Source organism: Eptesicus fuscus, chromosome 6 (genome assembly GCF_027574615.1).
Source record: "Eptesicus fuscus isolate TK198812 chromosome 6, DD_ASM_mEF_20220401, whole genome shotgun sequence".
NCBI lineage: Eukaryota > Metazoa > Chordata > Mammalia > Chiroptera > Vespertilionidae > Eptesicus > Eptesicus fuscus.
Genome location: NC_072478.1, coordinates 8323547 through 8341639, shown reverse-complemented (window position 1 = coordinate 8341639; position 18093 = coordinate 8323547). Strand labels below are relative to the sequence as shown.

The 18093-nt window shown below is 40.9% G+C and overlaps 1 protein-coding gene across 1 annotated transcript in view; it reads left to right on the top strand.

Moving 5' to 3' along the window:
* Positions 1-18093, top strand: part of LOC103295018 (zinc finger protein 879) — a 44647-nt gene that overhangs the window by 4499 nt on the left and 22055 nt on the right. Inside the window, exons 3-4 of the mRNA XM_054717172.1 lie at positions 829-955; positions 1300-1395. Of these exons, the coding sequence (XP_054573147.1) occupies positions 829-955; positions 1300-1395 (223 nt within the window). The remainder of the gene's footprint in view (positions 1-828; positions 956-1299; positions 1396-18093) is intronic.

Below are 18093 nucleotides of genomic sequence, written 5' to 3'. Positions count from 1 at the left end.
AGTGAAATGATGGACAGCAAATAAAACATGTTGAGAGAGATACAGTTATCTGTATAACATCTCATTTTTGTTTAAATTTAAAGCTATATTAGCATGTAAAAAATCTGAAAGGATACACAAGATGAAGTTAAAACTTGTTTCTGGCGGTAGAAAGTTAGATTAACATTTCTTTTTTCCTCGCCAATTGATCTAAGTTGCTTTTAAAAAAGATTTTTAGTAAGAAAAGGGGCCACTAATTTAAAAAAGGTGAGTGGTCCAGTGACACTGGAGAGAGGTGGACAGAAGCCTCTGTGGTGGACAGGGAGGGTTCCAACTGCAGCCTTCTCACCGGGCTCTTGCTGAAAGGTTAATGCAGCCTACCACCCTGGGCCCTCTCCTGACAAAGCCATGCTTGAGGCATTTTCAGAGCTTTCCCTCCCCAGGACATAGAGATAGCCCCAGGTGGTGACAGTCCAGCCACACCTACTCCTCCGTGAGTGAGTGTGCTGGAGCCTCCTTCTAAAACCTGACTCTGATACTCATCTGTACAATGAGAGTTTGGTCTTGAAAATTATATGTTTCCATGTCTGAAGCTCTGTGTTTCCATCATTCTGGTTTTGTTAATGATTTCAAGTGCTTATCTTGTTTGTTGCTGTGCTTCAGTTTCTGAGGGCACAGTGGTTCACTCACAGTAGGTAAGTTATAAATACTAGTATGTGCTCAATAACTAAGCGGTGGTCAGAAAGTATTTGGCTTGAAATGCTCAGGACCCAGAGGTGACAGGGTTGCTGCTCAGTCATCCTCTTGTGGGGATGGTCCTGGTGAGCAGAAATGGGTTTGCCATTACAGGAGTCTGTGACATTCAGGGATGTGGCTGTGTCCTTCAGCCGGGATGAGTGGCTGTGCCTGGACTCTGCACAGAGAACCTTGTACCGGGAGGTGATGTTGGAGAACTTCAACATCCTGGTCTCTCTGGGTAAGGACCTTGCCATGTGATGCGGAATCTGCTGGGAGTAGCTGGGCTTTGAGAGTGGCAGTTGCTGTTCCCCTCAGCTTGAATGAGTTGGTGATGGACATGTTTTCTGTGCTTTTCCTGGGTACCATGAACTCTTTTCCCCTGCATCTCACAGAGGTTCCCGCTTAGAGGAGTGCACAGCCAGAGCTCTAATTTTTACCACCTTTTGGCCATCCCCTGGGGGCCCAGTTTTAAGCCCTTCTCAGAACAAAACTCTCTTTCCTTGAACTGGGCCTGCATCTGTGTGCCAGGATAGCTGCTCATTTCTGTGCTACGGACTAATTCTCTTTTTTGCTCACAAACAGGGATTATGTTTTCCAAACCAAAGGTTATCTTCCAGCTACAGCAAGGGGAAGATCCCTGGATGGTGGAAAATGGAGTTTCTCATGGCGCATGTCTAGGTGAGTGTTAGTCACTTATCTAACTGCTTGGGTTAGCGATGAGACCACTGTCAGCTGACATTGACCAGGACCCTTGCTGATGTGCCAGGCCAATGGGAAATGCTGGGAAGGATATACCTTCAAACTCTTACCTTTTTGAATACTTGATACAGCAGGTTCAGAGGGAGAGTTGGATTCTCCCAATATGGGTTGCACTTTCTTAATATGCCCCTTGTAATTTGAATGCAGACTTTATAATGCAATATATAGTGTGTGATGATTTGTGATTCATATTGTCCCTTTTTTCCCTTTCTTTTACTGGATTATTTTCTTAAATTATTTTCCTTTTGTGATTTACACATACCTTTTAACATAAAATACATCCCTCATTGCTTCATGTTGGGTTTTTACTTTAATTATTTTAGGTCTACAACTTATTGTACATGATTTAGCTGAAAAGAAAAAGCAGATGTATTTATGTACAACAAGGGGGAGAGAAAGCAGGGGTAGCAAAATGGTAGCAGTTATCAAATGTAGGCAGAAGGTTTGCAGATATTCATCATGCCTTTCACCTAAATCTTTTGTGTGAAAAATTTCAAGATAATATGTTCCAGACCCTGGCTGCCAGAACATAACTCTCAATCTCTAAAACCTCTTGGATTACTGGATTGTAAATTCTCCCTCTCTGTTCCACTTTGAATTTTATCTTTGTTTTTGGCATCAGGGGATGGTTCTCTATTGAGTTTTGTTGCTTATCCAGCATTTATTTCTCTTAATGGCCGAGACAGGCTTTCTGTGTCCATTCAGTCTTGTGTTTCCTTTCATGAACTCTGTCTTCGGATTTTTCCCTTTGGATTGACTAGAATATGTTCTTAAATAATGTTTTAAGAAAGGTTCATGTGTACTATATTTGTGCATGCCTAAAATAATTTCTTTTACCTCTCCTGTGGGAATTGTATTTTGGATCTATAATTCTGGTACCAGGTTTTTTTTCCCCTCTCTAAATTGTCCAAATTTTACTCTACTGTCTTTGGATTCTGAGTGTTGCTAAAAAAAATCTTCTGTTAGTGTGATTCTGTCTCCTCTAATTTCCTGTATGGAAAACCTTTTTTTCTGTCTTGTCGTCTGTCTGAAATTATAGGATATCCTCTTTATCTTTGGAATTCAGAAAATTCATTAGGTTGTATCACAGAGTTTATTTTTTTAATATTATTGTTTGGCACTTACTGGGCCTTTTGCTTTCAAGAACCAAGTCTTTTTCACTTCTGGGATCTTTTTTTTTCTATTACATACTTACATATACTCTGCCATATTCCACTAACAATTCAAGGAAGCTGACTGCAAGAATAATGATATAATAAAACAGAAATTTATTCAGAGCTTTAGAAAATAAATATATCTGTTGTAAGGACCAGAATGGGTAGCCAGAATGAATTTCAGATTTGGCTCTGAGTTTTGTGGTTGTCAAAGAAACCATTAGTATCAAATGGACTCTAATTCTTTAATAAGCACTTAAAATTATTTTTATTTGTACAAGGTATACAAAGTATTATAAAAAAGAGGAGCTAAAAAAGGAGATTCACCTGAAATTTTACCAACTATGATGAACCTTTGCTGATATTTTACTGTTTATCCTTTCAGACTGTCTGAGTATTGTTTGAGTGCGTTTGTATATGAGAGAGATAGACAGACAGGAGAAAAACAGAGATTAATTATTATATATTGTTCTTGAGCCTGTTTTCAATTATGAATGTCCTTCAGTTATTCAACCCTCATTAAATAGAGGCCTACCTCTTTGAAAGAACCCTATTGTATTGTTGAGCCATATTTTATTGAACAATCTTTTGGAAATTTTCGTTTCTAGTTCTTCCCTATTAATATTGCTGCTATGGTTATAGAATACAAAGGTATTATAGAAAGAGAAACAGAGAAAAAGTCCAGAGAGTAATTACAGTACAAAGGCATGAGTATTGTGAACAAAAAGGCAAGGAATGTGAATTGAAAATTCACATAGGATTTTTTGAAAAACTATTCAACCTCATTATAATCAATGAAATTAAAACTAAAACAATGAGATACCATTTTTTTCCTTATTACTATGCCAGAAATGAAGAGATGCATATCCAATGTTTGCTACTGCCATGAGTGATATGCAGTATATTTAGTGGGTTTTTGATAGGTATAGTCTTTCTGGAGGACTATCTTGCTTTATTAAAATCAATTTTATAATTGTGCAAAGTTTCAAAGATGGTATAAAAGAATGTTATAAGGGATTGTTGCAGAAATCACCAGGCAGTGGGAGGACAAACGACCAGGCACTCGGAAGATTCAGAAAAGGCACTTTATTGCAGGAGCACCGGTGCTGAATGGCTCAGGGAAATTGGTTCCCAAAGCTGAGCCCCAAATGCAGTGAGGCTTTCTCTTATAAAAAGGGCACTAAGTTCTCAGCTTCTGGGCTTTTCACAGGCTTTTGCAGCCCCTGGAATGGTTGTGAGGGGGAGGTAAGATTACGACCAATAGCCCGGCTGGCACCAGCAGTCAGAACCTCTGTGGGGACTGTGCATGGTTTATGGCCCCTGTAAATTAAGTGAGTTAAGCATTTAGGAAAACAGGTGTTGTAAGGCTAGGGCACAAACAGGAAAGAGGGGATTGGGGCTTAATTATAGGTTAGCATATGGGTCAGAATGCCGACTCAGGCTGCTAGCCCAAGTTGCCTTCACAGGATTACTGGGGGGAAAGAAAGCTAAATCTCAGAGAGGATTTAGTAAATTATGATATGTTCATGCATTGGAATATTACATAGCTATTAAAATAATGGTGTCATCCTACATTTATTGACATGGAAAGAAGCTCACAATTTTTAAGTGAAGAGGGGTAAGAAGCTTAATTTCAACCAGATTTTTATTTTTTAAGGAAAAGCATTTTTTAATATATAGGAAAAATCTGGAGAGCTAAATTTCACATATAATAGTGATTATATTTGCATGATGTGTTTATGGGTGAACTGTATCTTCATTTTTATAGTTTTTAAAAAATTTTTCTTATGATTGTATATTTTCTTTTTGGGTAAGGAAATAAAGTCTCTTTCATAAAATACATTCATTCCTTTTTTTAAAATCCTCACCCAAGAATATGTTTTGTTTTTAATAATTTTTAGAGAGAGAGGAAGAGACACACACACACACACACACACACACACACACACACAGAGACATTGATGTGAAACATTGATTGGTTGCCTCCCATACATGCTACGACTGGGGTTGGAACTCAAAATCTAGGTGTGTGCCCTTAACTGGGAATCAAACCCGAAAGCTTTTGGTGTATGGGATGATGCTCCAATCAACTGAGCCATTCATCCCTTTTGAACAATGCCTCTGTTTCTTACACTATATCCTAAGTGATTAAAAAAAAGTGGAAAAATTATTCTCAAGAAAGTACTCTTCTCCATATCATTATATGGCACCTTTCTCGATGGAGATATACCCACCTCCACTACCATGACACTAAATTGCCATCACTTTCATTCAGGAAGATTCTGGCGACCTCCTAATTGGCTGCTCTGAATCTGCCCTTGTTCTCTTTTTCCTTATCCTCATTTACAGTCCATTTGTCACAAAATCATAGTTATCCTTCTTAAACAAAACCATCAGTGATACTTAAAAGAAATTCCAAATGCCTTTCTATATCTTACAAGACTCCACATGATGTGGCCCCTGCCCACCTCTTTACCTTGCAGCACTCTTCCCTTGTGCCCTCTTGCTTAAGCCATACTGGACTTCTTTATGTTCTTCGGACACACAAAACTTACTTCTGCCTTAGGGCCTTGTGTTAGCTATTTTTTTTCTGACTGAAATTATATTTATACCCACACTTTTGCATGGCCCGCTCTTGTTTTTTGGATCTCATGTTTAATTTTATTTTCATATCATGCAGTTTAAAATGTCAGCTTGTTCACTCTTATTATACATCACCTTGTTTTTGTTTGTTTTCTTACAGTTCTTATCACTTCTTAGTACTTCTTGACCTTTACATGGTGCATAGTGGGCACTCAGTAAAAATTTTTTGAGTGAGTTAATATCCATCCCAACATTATTTTTATGAGTCTCAAAACAGAATTAGTTGATCCCTGGCTGGTTTGGCTCAGTGGATAGAGCATCAGCCCGTGGACTGAAGGGTCCCGTTTTAGATTCTGGTCAAGGGCACCTACCTTGGTTGTAGGCTCAATACCTGGCACTGGCCAGGGCACATGTGGGAAGCAACCAATCAATGTGTCTCTCTCACATCAATGTTTCTCTCTGTATTTCCCCTCCCCCTTCTGCTCTCTCTAAAAATCAATGGGAAAATGTCCACAGGTGAGGATTTAAAAGACACCCCCCCAAAAAAAACAAACAGAATTAGTTGCTGATTTGTATTTCAGAGAGCTTTTTAGGGACAGTAGCTCTTTTACTTTTTATTCATAGCCCCTCTTTAGTTTTTTCTTGAGTTTATGTTGAGTGCACAGGTGGCTGACATGGAAAGCTGGGGAATAACACATCCTGCTGTACTCAGAAATGCCCTGTACCCATCTGAGCTTGAGCTTTGTTACTAGATCAGTCCTGGCTCCTCCTCATGGAAGATACTCCCTCTGAGTTCCTCAGCCCACATATATATTGGTTTCTTCAGACCCTTCCTACCCAGACATATTTTTATCCTGCCTCTTTCTCTTGCCCTTCCTTTCCTAAGGTTCAAAGGATATATTTGTTAGTGATCCTTGTATATTTTTATATTACTTTTATTTATTCCCAATGCAAGGGAGATTTACATGTTTTGTTTATTTTAGGATGGGAGAGCTTGTTTGAAACCACAGCTTCCAAAGAAGAATACCAGGAAGTAATGAATAAACTCATAGGTGATGATACTTTTGACTTCAAGTTGGGGAAAACCTACATAACTGAAAAGCTAGAGAAACAGCAGGGCAAAAAGAACAAACCTTTCAAGAAAGTCTCAGTTACCATAAAAAAAACCTACACAAAGGAGAGGAGCTTTGTAGGTATTGAACTTGAGAAAAATCTTGGTCTAAAATCACCGATTAGGAAATCTAGAATTGTTTCCAGAGGAAGGAAATCCCATTTACAGCATTATTCAGTTCTATTTAAACAACTGGGAGTCAATACAGTACGAAAATGTTACAAATGTAACATGTGTGGAAAAATCTTCCTCCACAGTTCTTCTCTGAGTAAACATCAGAGAATCCACACTGGAGAGAAGCTCTATAAATGTAAGGAATGTAGGAAAGCTTTCAGCCAAAGCTCATCTCTAACTCAGCACCTAAGAGTTCATACTGGAGAGAAACCTTACATATGTAGTGACTGTGGAAAAGCATTCAGCTTCACTACATCTCTCATTGGACATCAGAGAATGCATACTGGAGAGAAACCCTATAAATGTAATGAATGTGGAAAAACATTTAAAGGTAGTTCATCCCTTAACAATCACCAGCGAATTCATACTGGAGAAAAGCCCTATAAGTGTAATGAATGTGAGAGAGCCTTTAGCCAGTGCTCATCACTTATTCAACATCATAGAATTCATACTGGAGAGAAACCATATGAATGTAGTCAGTGTGGGAAATCCTTTACTTCCATATCACGGCTAAGTAGACACCATAGAATTCATACTGGAGAGAAACCCTTTAATTGTTATGAGTGTGGTAAAGTATTCAGTTACCACTCAGCTCTTATTATACATCAGAGAATTCACACAGGTGAGAAACCTTATGCATGTAAAGAATGTGGGAAAGCCTTCAGCCAAAGCTCAGCTCTTATACAACATCATAGAATTCATACTGGAGAAAAGCCCTACAAATGTAATCAATGTGGAAAAGCTTTCTCCTGGATTTCACGGCTTAATATACATAATAGAATCCATACTGGAGAGAAACCATATAATTGTAAAGAATGTGGAAAAGCCTTCAGTTCCCACTCAGCAGTTAATACTCATCAAAAAATTCACACTGGAGAGAAACCTTATAAATGTAATGACTGTGAAAAGGCCTTCAACCAAAGCTCAGCTCTAATTCAGCACCAGAGAATTCATACTGGAGAGAAACCATTTGACTGTAAAGTGTGTAGAAAAGCCTTCAGACAAAGTTCATCACTTATGACACATATGAGAATTCATACAGGAGAAAAGCCTTATAAATGTAAGGAATGTGGAAAAGCTTTTAGTCAGAGCTCATCCCTTACTAATCATCAGAGAACTCATACTGGAGAAAAACTATAAGGCATGTGGAAAATCTTCCAACTGAAGTTCATTCCATACTGAATATCAAAGAGTTCACACTGGAGAGAAAGTGGTAAAAAAGTACTTAAACTTCAGAATTTAGACCTCATCAAATATCAGAGACTTCATAATGTAGGATAACCTTAGGAATATCAAGAAAGCGTCTATAAAAATGGTTTTTCATATGTTCCTAATTTATTATTGACTATGAAAAAGAGGATTTGTAACATCAAAGGGTCAGTATTTTTTTTCTTTTGGTGATAACAGCCACCAGATTTCACAAGCATCTTTTTTTTTTTTTTTTTTTTTTTTTTTAAATGAATCTTTATTGTTCAGATTACAATTGTTTCTCCTTTTTCCCCACATATCTCCCCACCACCCAGTTCCTACCCCCCCTCTTCCCTTACCTCCCCCCCCCGCTGTCCTTATCCATAGGTGTATGATTTTTGTCCAGTCTCTTCCCATACTCCCCACACATACACCCCTTTCCCCCTGAGAATTATCAATCCACTCCCATTCTATGCCTGATTCTATTAAGTTCACCAGTTTATTCTGTTCCTCAGATTTTTAATTCACTTGACTTTTAGATTCACTTGTTGATAGATATGTATTTGTTGTTCATAATTTTTATCTTTCTTCTTCTTTTTTCCTCTTTTTAAAGAATACCTTTCAGCATTTCATATAATGCTGGTTTGGTGGTGATGAACTCCTTTAGCTTTTTCTTATCTGTGAAGCTCTTTGTCTGCCCTTCAATTCTGAATGATAACTTTGCTGGGTAGAGTAGTCTTGGTTGTAGGTTCCTGCTATTCATCACTTTGAATATTTCTTGCCACTCCCGTCTGGCCTGCATGGTTTCTGTTGAGAAATTAGCTGATAATCGTATGGGAGCTCCCTTGTAGGTAACTAACTGTTTTTCTCTTGCTGCTTTTAAGATTCTCTCTTTGTCTTTTGCTCTTGACATTTTAATTATGATGTGTCTTGGTGTGGTCCTCTTTGGATTCCTTTTGTTTGGGGTTCTGTGTGCTTCCTGGACTTGTAAGTCTATTTCTTTCATCAGGTGGGGGAAGTTTTCGTTCATTATTTCTTCAAATAGGTTTTCAGCATCTTGCTCTCTCTCTTCTTCTGGTACCCCCATAATTCTGATGTTGGTTCGCTTGAAGTTGTCCCAGAGGCTTCTTACACTATCTTCAACTTTCTGAATTCTCTTCTCTTCATGCTTCTCTGGAAGAGTGTCCTTGGCCTCTTTGTATTCCAAATCTTTGAGTTGATTCTTGCAATCCTCTAGTCTGCTTTTGGGTCTCTGTATAATATTTTTTATCTCAGTCAGTGTATGTTTAATTTCTAGTTGGACCTCATTGAATTTATCGGCCTTTTCCATGAAATTCTTGAAAAACCTTATAACTGTGGTTTTGAACTCTATGTCCAGCCGCTTGTTCTCCTCCATTTCTTTGGTTTGTGATCTGTTTCCTTGCCTTCTCATATTCTCTGCTTCCCTAAGTTGGTAGGGTAGTTTTGTGTACTAGGTGTCCTATTGGTTCAACGGGTCAGCCTCCCAGTTACTTGAGGTGGACACTCTTGGTGTACCCTTGTGTACTGTGTGTCCCCCAGCAGGAGCTACAGCAAGGGCTAGTTTTCTCCTCCTTTGCTTGGGCGGTTTTGGAGCAGTCTGACTGGAGCTGCAGTTAGTTTGGTTGGGCTGCTCCAGAACAGGCCATTTATATGCAAAAGCCGCTGTGTGGAGCCGGGGCGGGTTTGTAGAATGTGTGGGGCGGGGCCTCAGGGCTGGGCGGGGTCTCAGGGCGTCACTAGGCTGGGGCGTGGCCAACGGCGATGGCTGCCGTCAGCCGTCTCTGCCTTTCCACGTTTCCAAGTCCCTGCGCCCCGCGCTCCAGCGCAGTAAACAATGATTGCTGGGCGCACCACTGCAAAAAAGTCACTCTCACTTTCCGACCCAATGGCCGAGAGTCCAGCTTCTCCCCGTAGGTGCCTGGGTCCCCCGAGTGTGCCCAGAAACTGGATTTCAGAGTGATCGGGAGCTTGTCTCCCTGCGGGTTGAAGAAAAGCCGCGCACCCAGCTGCCCGCCGCCGGCCCAATTCGAGTGCCTCCGTACCTCAGCTTTTCAGCGATTGTGCTTCTTTCTCTTCTTAGTTGTAAATCTTCCACTCAGCCAGCTTTCCCGTGGTTCTGGGTGGTAGACGTTTTTGTCTTTTAGTTGTATTTTTGAAATTGTTGTGTGAGGCAGCAGATTAGTTGTTTAACTATGCCGCCATCTTGGTTCCTCCCATTAATCTTGGGAAGCATTTTGACATATATAAAAATGCAGCCATAAAATATAAATTTCAGATTAATTTGGGAATTTTTTTTGAAATTATATGAAAGTGTTATATAAGCAAGTTGTACTACCAGGTGTACCGGTTAATAATGCAGATTTTTTTCAATAGATGGAGTTACACATATGTTGATATATATGTAGTTTGATATGTATGCTATTTTGTTGTATTGACAGCAAGCTTCAAAACTTCATGTGTCAAATTTTCTGAAGGTGTTAACATCATAGATATTTTTACGCTTAAAAATGTCGAATTTCGTGCCAAAAAGCATTTGCAGGAAGTTTTAAGTCATTATTTTGAAGAAAAGTGCTGCTGAAAGTTATCGTATAGTGTGGGAAGCTTATGGTGAACATGCTCCATCTCAAGATACTTGTGAACGCTGGTTTAAATGCTTTAAAAGTGATGATTTCTATGTGAAATACCAAGAATGTCCAGGTCAACCAAAAAAGTTTGAAGATCAACAATTACAAGCATTATTGGATGAAGATGCATGTCAAACTCAAAAACAACTTTCAGAAAGATTAAATGTTGCACAGCAAACAATTTCTGATCATTTACATGCAATGGGAAATATTTTAAAGGAAAGAAAATGGGTGCTACATCAACTGAATTAAAGACAAATGGAAAACAGAAAAGTCATCAGTAAAATGTTGCTTCAATGGCATGAAAGAAAGTTTTTTGCATTAATTGTGACTGGCGATGGAAAGTGGATTTATTTTGAGAATCCCAAATGCACAAAATCATGGGTTGATCCAGGTCAACCATCAACATCGACTGCAAGGCCAAATTGCTTCGGAAAGAAGACAATGCTCTGCATTTGGTGGGGTCAGGAAGGTGTGGTGTATAATGAGCTTCTAAAATCAGGTGAAACCATTAATCCTTTGCACTCGCTTGATTTTTTCTCGAGCTGCTACTGATGCTAACCGTGTCGAGTCACACTCGACATCCGAGTGCAAAAGGTTAATACTGATCACTACCGACAACAAATAATCCATTTGAATGATGCTTTGATCGTGAAATGACCAAAATGTGCCAGAAGACACGGCAAAGTAATTTTGCTTTATGATAATGCACCATCACACGCTTCAAAACTAGTTAAAGACACGTTAAAAGATCTTGCCTGGAAAATATTAACCCACCTACCGTATTCACCAGACCTTGTTCCTTCAGATTACCACTTGTTCTGATCGATGGCACAGCACTTTCTGAGCAGCACTTCAAAACGTACGAAGAAGTGGAAAATTGGATCTCTGAATGGTTTGCCTCAAAACAAGAAAAGTTACCTGAAAGATGCTAGCGATTGACATTACTTTGAATAAAGCACTTTTGATGTTTGTTTTTCTTGAAATTATCGTGTTTTCTTTTATTACAAGTCCACATTATTAACTGGTACACCTGGTAAGAAGAATGTTTTGGAGGAGAAATGGAAGCAGGTGTAGCTACTTCACTGTCACTAAAACTTTTTTTTTTTTCTTTTTAATTTAAAAGCAAATTCTGTACTTGCCGGTTGTTACAACTTTTAGGTTGTTTCTCCTCTGCTTTCTAAGACATCCACTTGAAAAGAAAATTTACAAAGTGATTTTTTCTAAAGTCACTTTATTTTAAATCACAAAAATGCATGGTATTTCACTTGTTTTTCTCATAAAGTAATTACCTTTGCTGTATTAAGTTGAAAAGGGTTAATCAGACAACTGCTGCTTTTGCAAGTTAATTTACAACTCTTGGCCCCCCCAGGCTGTGTCTGTTTCCTGAGCTCTCTGGTCACCAGCCACTGGGACTCAGGTTATTCTCCCTGAAATTAAAGTGAACAAGGTTACTTTCACCCCCATCACATGATACTCACTCCCTATGCTCTGCAGGCCACTAGAAAAAATCAAGCTCTAAGGTCAGATGCTTCTTTCTACAAAAATGGACTATTATATCATCTGATAAGTTAGTCTACTTAAGCATTTCTGAAATGTAAGTAATTTGAGCAGTTATGTCACAACAGACTAAAATTATTGAACTTGACGGTGGCCAACATCATCTAGTTTTGCCCAGTTTATCAGGAATAGGAAGCACTCAAGGACTGAAGTGTCCATTTGTTTAAAAAACACACACAGAAAAAGTGCTATTAGGGGTAGAGTGTAAGCAAAGCAAAAATCATTGAATTCACCTTTTGCCTCCTGGGACTATTGAATATCATTGTTTTAGACTTGTGAGGAACAAACTTTTCTGAGTCATTTAATGCTCCATCTGCACCTTTTCCCACAACCATTCATTTAAATTCTCTAATTCCTGAGAAAATTTCTAGGAAAATATAACTTCCCTGCCTTAGTCTGTTTGAAGTGCTGGAATTAAATACCATAGACTGGGTGGTTTATAAACAAATTTATTCTCACTGTTGAAGGCTGCCAAGTCCAAGATCAAGGCACTAGCATGGTTGTGTTCTGGTGGAGACCCTCTACCAGCTTTAAAGCCAGTGCCTTGTGTTCTCACATGATGGAAGGGATAATGTGGGGCCTCTTAAAAGGACACTAACCACATTTATGAGGGCTCCACCCTCATGATAATCACCTCCCAAAGGTTCCGTTTTCTAATGCCATTGCCTGGATTTCAACATACAAGTTTTGTGGGGACACAGACTTTTAGATCCTAGCACTCCCCAAGTTTTGATAGCCCTAAAATCCGCAAAAACAACAACAAAACTGAATTAAACCACACAAATATTAGGCCCAGTTATTTTTAAGGTGAGGTCTATCAAACTTTCAATAACAGATTATTTAAGTCTTATGCAAAGGCTTTCAGAGGAGATGATATATCAGCACAATGATTCTAATAAACTCATTACCCAAATCAGACATCCTACATAATAAAAGGGTAATATGTAAATTACCATCACTCCGCTACGCCCACGATTGGGCCAGCGGGAGGCGCAGGGGGCGGGACTTGGGGTGGCCAGGGTGGCCTATTGGGCTGGTGGGACGCTGAGCTCGCGTCGCCAGCGGTGGCGTGAGCTCAGCGTCTGCCCCATGGCTGTGCTGCGGCACAGAAGGGGCCTCTGGGGCAGCAAGCCCACGTTCTGCTGCGGACCATCAAAAGCGGGGAGCGAAAGCAGGGGAGCTGGCTGGCTGTCAGCTCCAGCACCAGGCCTTTCGAAAGCCTCTGCCATGCCTGAGGCTTTCGAAAGGCCTGGTGCACCAGCGGACAGACAGCCAGCTCCCCCGCGATCGAAAGCAGGGAGCTGTGTGTCCGCTCCAGCACCAGCGGACGCCCTGCCATCAAAAGCGGGGAGCAGGCTGCTAGCAGTGTCCGCGGAGCGTGCTAGGCTTTGCGGGGCAGTGGATATGGCCTGGATGGCAGGTTAGGCCTAGGGGACCCTACACGTGCATGATTTAATCATGCACTGGGCCTCTAGTAGAAACATAAGAAAGGAAAATTACTGATCATTGTCACCCATGAACAGAAGTGTAAAAGTCCCAAATAGCATTAGCAAATGTAATCCAAAAGTACCTAAACATGGTTTAATAGGTCATGATAAATATAGGGTTTTAAAAAATGAGAATACATGGTTTATTTAACATTTAAAAACTTACAGATGCTATGCACCACCTTAATAGATTAAAGGAGAGAAATCTGTATGCTCATCAAATGCATAAAAAGCAACCAAAATTCTCAGCATTCAGTCATGTTAAAACAAGCAATAGAAAGGAACTTCCTTAACTTAGTAAAAAGGTATTTACCAAAAACCTGCTGAAGAAAATGGGAAAATTTTAGTATTCATGACAACAAATATGAAAAAAGAGTGAACTATTCAATAATGGCTCTAAAAAACAGAAATGGTTCTCATGAAAGAAAAAAAAAAAAAGATGCCTACCCTCACCATCTTACCTTATAATAGACAAAATGCAAATTGACCACACCTTTGCTACACCCAAGCCATGCCCACCAACCAAGCCACGCCCATCAACCACGCCCACCAGGAAACCGTTGCAGGGACGTTGGGGTGCGGCGGAGCCCAAGGCCGGGAAAGCTGCCCGAGGCTTTCCCGGCCTTGGGCACCAGTGGGGAGCCTGCGCTGATCGCAGGAAACCACTGGGGGTCGGCTCCTGTGATCAGTAGCAGGGACGCTGGGTGCGGCCGAGCCCAAGGCCACCGCCCGGGGCCAAGCCCCAACCTTGAAAGAAGGCAGAAGGCGGTCACCACAGCCAAGGCCTGGGTCCCCGGTGCCGGCCGAAAACTGGTGCAGGCAGCCAGGTGAATGAAGGTCTATTGCACGAATCTTCGTGCAAACGGGCTACTAGTAACACATAAAAGGCAAAACTATGACCTTGGAAGAATATGTAAGAGAGAACTTTATGACCTCACAGTAGGGAAGGATTTTTTAAACAGGATACAAGTAAGTTATATAAATGTTTTACATATTTGATCACATTAAACTAATCATCTGGGAAATTTGAAACAAAAGACAACCTAGTAGAAAAAAGTGGTCTGAATACATGGCTGCTTATTTCACAGAAGAAATACATATTTCCAAAAACGAAAAAATGCCTAACTTCACTAGTACTTAAAAATGCAAATAAGGGCATGATTTTATAAGTACAGATGACAAAAAATTAAGGTGGTTGACGACAATGAGTTTTGGAATGTGTGTAGAATAACACATTCATACTCTAGTAGTGGGAGTATAAATTGATTTAACTCATTGACATCTTGTAAGGTTGTCCATGTGCATGTCATAAAACAGAAGTTCTATTTATATATGCTAGATAAATGCTTGCATATGAGCACAAAGAGACATGTATACAGGTATTCTTAGCACTAACCATAATAGCAAATGTTTGAAAGTAGTCAGAATGTCCATTAATAAGACAATGGATAAATTTTGGAATGTTAACACAGTTGAATGTAATAAGAATGAATGAACCAAAGCTACATGCAAAACATGAATTTTAAAACATACTAATGAATTTTAAAAGGTATAGGAAGCTACGTGTAGTATGATACCATTTTTTTCAAAATTTATACTAAATGATTTATAAATATGAAGAAATTAAAAACAGCAAGTGATTGAATGAGAGGTATTCTAGCTATCCTTCTGGTATCCTAGCTAGACTATCTAGTAACAACTCACTTCAAAATTTGGTGGCTTGAAACGATTGGTATCTGTCTTGGTTCCATGTTTGGGCTCAGGTGAGCAATTTTTGGTGTCTCTAATGCATTTGCAGTCAAATGGCAGCTGGGGCTGAAGGCTCAAGTAGGCTTGATGTCCAAGATCTCTGGCAATTGTTGATAGCTGACTAAGAGTTTATTTGGGCTTCTCCATAGAAGGGTGGCTGATAGTGACTCAAGAGCAAGCATTCTAAGAGACTTATGGACAAGTTGCAAATTTTATAACTCAGCTTTGGAAGTCATACAGCATTAATTCTTGTATTCCATTGGTCAAAAATGATTTACAGATTTGGCCCAGATTCAAAGGGAGATGGTATAAGGGTTGAGTGACTACCTGGGGACATGGTTCATTGGGGAATCATCTTTGGAGACTAGTTTCCACTTAAACACAAAAGTTGGGATGGTGATTACCTCTGGTTGTGAGGCAAGGAAATGACTTGGGTAAAGAGCACACAGTTCCTCATCTTGATGCCTGATGGAGGGTTCCTTGCTAGGAAAATGCTGCCCAGGGCAGTCACAGCGATCAGTGTAAAAGCCAATGTGAATATCAGTAAAAATAATTAAATACATATATTTTTTGCCTAACTCTATACTGGGCAATTTGAAGACTAATAAAACAGATTTTAATGCCTGAGCACCCTGGATGAACTGAACATCACATTTAAGATGGAATGATCTTAGAGATTGTACCCAAGGGCCATCCTGAGATCATTATTGTACACTGAGTGGCCAGATTATTATGATCTCTGAACACATAATAATATGGCCACTCAGTATATATATATTTTAGAGGCCCGGTGCATGAATTTGTGCATGGGTTGGGTCTGGCCAGCCTGGCCAGGGAGAGGGGACATGGGCAGTTGGCCTGCCTGCCTGCTGGTTGAACTCCTGGTCGAGGGGACAATTTGCATATTAGCCTTTTATTATATAGGATATACACTGAGTGGCCAGATTATTATTATTCATTCAGAGATCATAATAATCTGGCCACTCAGTGTATAGGCCAACGTTGAATTTCAATGTGTCTCATTAATAAAACTGTTAACACTTCTGCCAGAGGCAAAGACCAACAGTATTTAACATATAAATGCAAGAAGTCCGCTGGAAGGCTAATGGACTTTCATATTTAGCAAGGGCTGAAAATCAGCATTATATTGCCCTGCTGTTGGCTGAATGGCTGAAGGCAATCCCCTAACCCAGTGGTCGGCAAGCTCATTAGTCAACAGAGCCAAATATCAACAGTACAACGATTGAAATGTCTTTTGAGAGCCAAATTTTTTAAACTTCAACTTCTTCTAATGCCACTTCTTCAAAATAGACTCGCCCAGGCTGTGGTATTTTGTGGAAGAGCCACACTCAAGGGGCCAAAGAGCTGAATGTGGCTCGCAAGCTGCAGTTTGCCGACCATGGCCCTAACCTGATAATCTTCTTACTGTTTACCAAACTTTACCTTTTCAAAAAAATTTAATAAATATTTATTGTTCAGATTATTACAATTGTTTCTCCCTTTTCCCCCCATAGCTCTCCTCCACCCGATTTCCACCCCACCCTCTGCCCTTACCTCCTCACCATTGTCCTCATTCATAGGTGTACGATTTTTGTCCAGTCTCTTCCCGCATCCCCCCTTACCCCTTTCCCCCTGATAATTATCAATCCACTCCCTTTCTTTGCCCCTGATTCTATTATATTCACCAGTTTATTCTGTTCCTCAGATTTTTTTTTAAAAATATATTTTATTGAATTTTTACAGAGAGGAAAGGAGAGGGACAGAGAGCTAGAAATATCAATGAGAGAGAAACATCGACCAGCTGCCTCTTGCACACCCCCTACCGGGGATGTGCCCGCAACCAAGGTACATGCCCCTGACCGGAATCGAACCTGGGACCCTTCAGTCCGCAGACCGACGCTCTATCCACTGAGCCAAACCGGTTTTGGCCAGATTTTTATTTTTTTTTTATTTTTTTTTATTTATTTTTTTATTTTTTTAATTTCTTTATTGATTAAGGTGTCACATATTTGTCCTCATCCCCCCATTCCCATCCCACCCCTCTCCCCACGCATGCCCCAATCCCCTGTTGAACTTAACCGTTGGATAGGCTTATATGCATGCATACAGGTCCTTTGGTTGAACTCTCCCCCTCCCCCCACCCTCCCCCTACCCTCCCCTATCCTCCCTCTGAGGCCCGATAGTCCGATCGATGCCTCCTTGCTTCTGGTTCTGTTCTTGTTCCTCAGTCTATGTTGTTCCTCATTTCCTCTAGATGAACGAGATCAAATGTCACTAGATATATACTAATAAGAACTGAATGTGAGACGAGCAATAATATTTATGCTGACAGGCAAATGAATCAATCTGTAGCGAGCTTCCCCCTGGACCAACAGTTCTTTTGAGACCCAATTTCGATGTCCAGTAGTTCCTTATGTGTACATGTCAGCACTGACCCCTCAGCTCTGGATGGTGGACAAATGGTGGTAATGGAGGTCTGACTCCCTCTGGTTTGGTCTCGGCCGATCCCAGGGGGACGGCGTCACCTGGACTAAGGGGCACGTGGCCTCACCCATACCCAAGGGGCGCGTGGTCTCACCCGGGCCTGGGACCCAGCCTCACCCGGATGGATCCAGGGGCGCACGGCCTCACCCGGACCCAGGATCTGGCTTCACCCGTACCCAAGGACGCTTGGCCTCTCCCAGACCCAGGGGCACGTGGCCTCACCCGGGCTTAGTTGCACAAGGCCTCACCTGGATCCAGGGACACATGGTCTCTCCCGGACCCAGGGACGCTTGGCCTCTCCCAGACCCAGGGCCACTTGGGCTCACCCGGGCCTAGGTGCACGAGGCCTCATCCGGATCCAGGGATGCATGGTCTCACCTGGACCCAGGGACGCTTGGCCTCTCCCAGACCCAGGGGCACGTGGCCTCACCCGGGCCTGGGTTCACGAGGCCTCACTCGGATCCAGGGACACATGGTCTCAC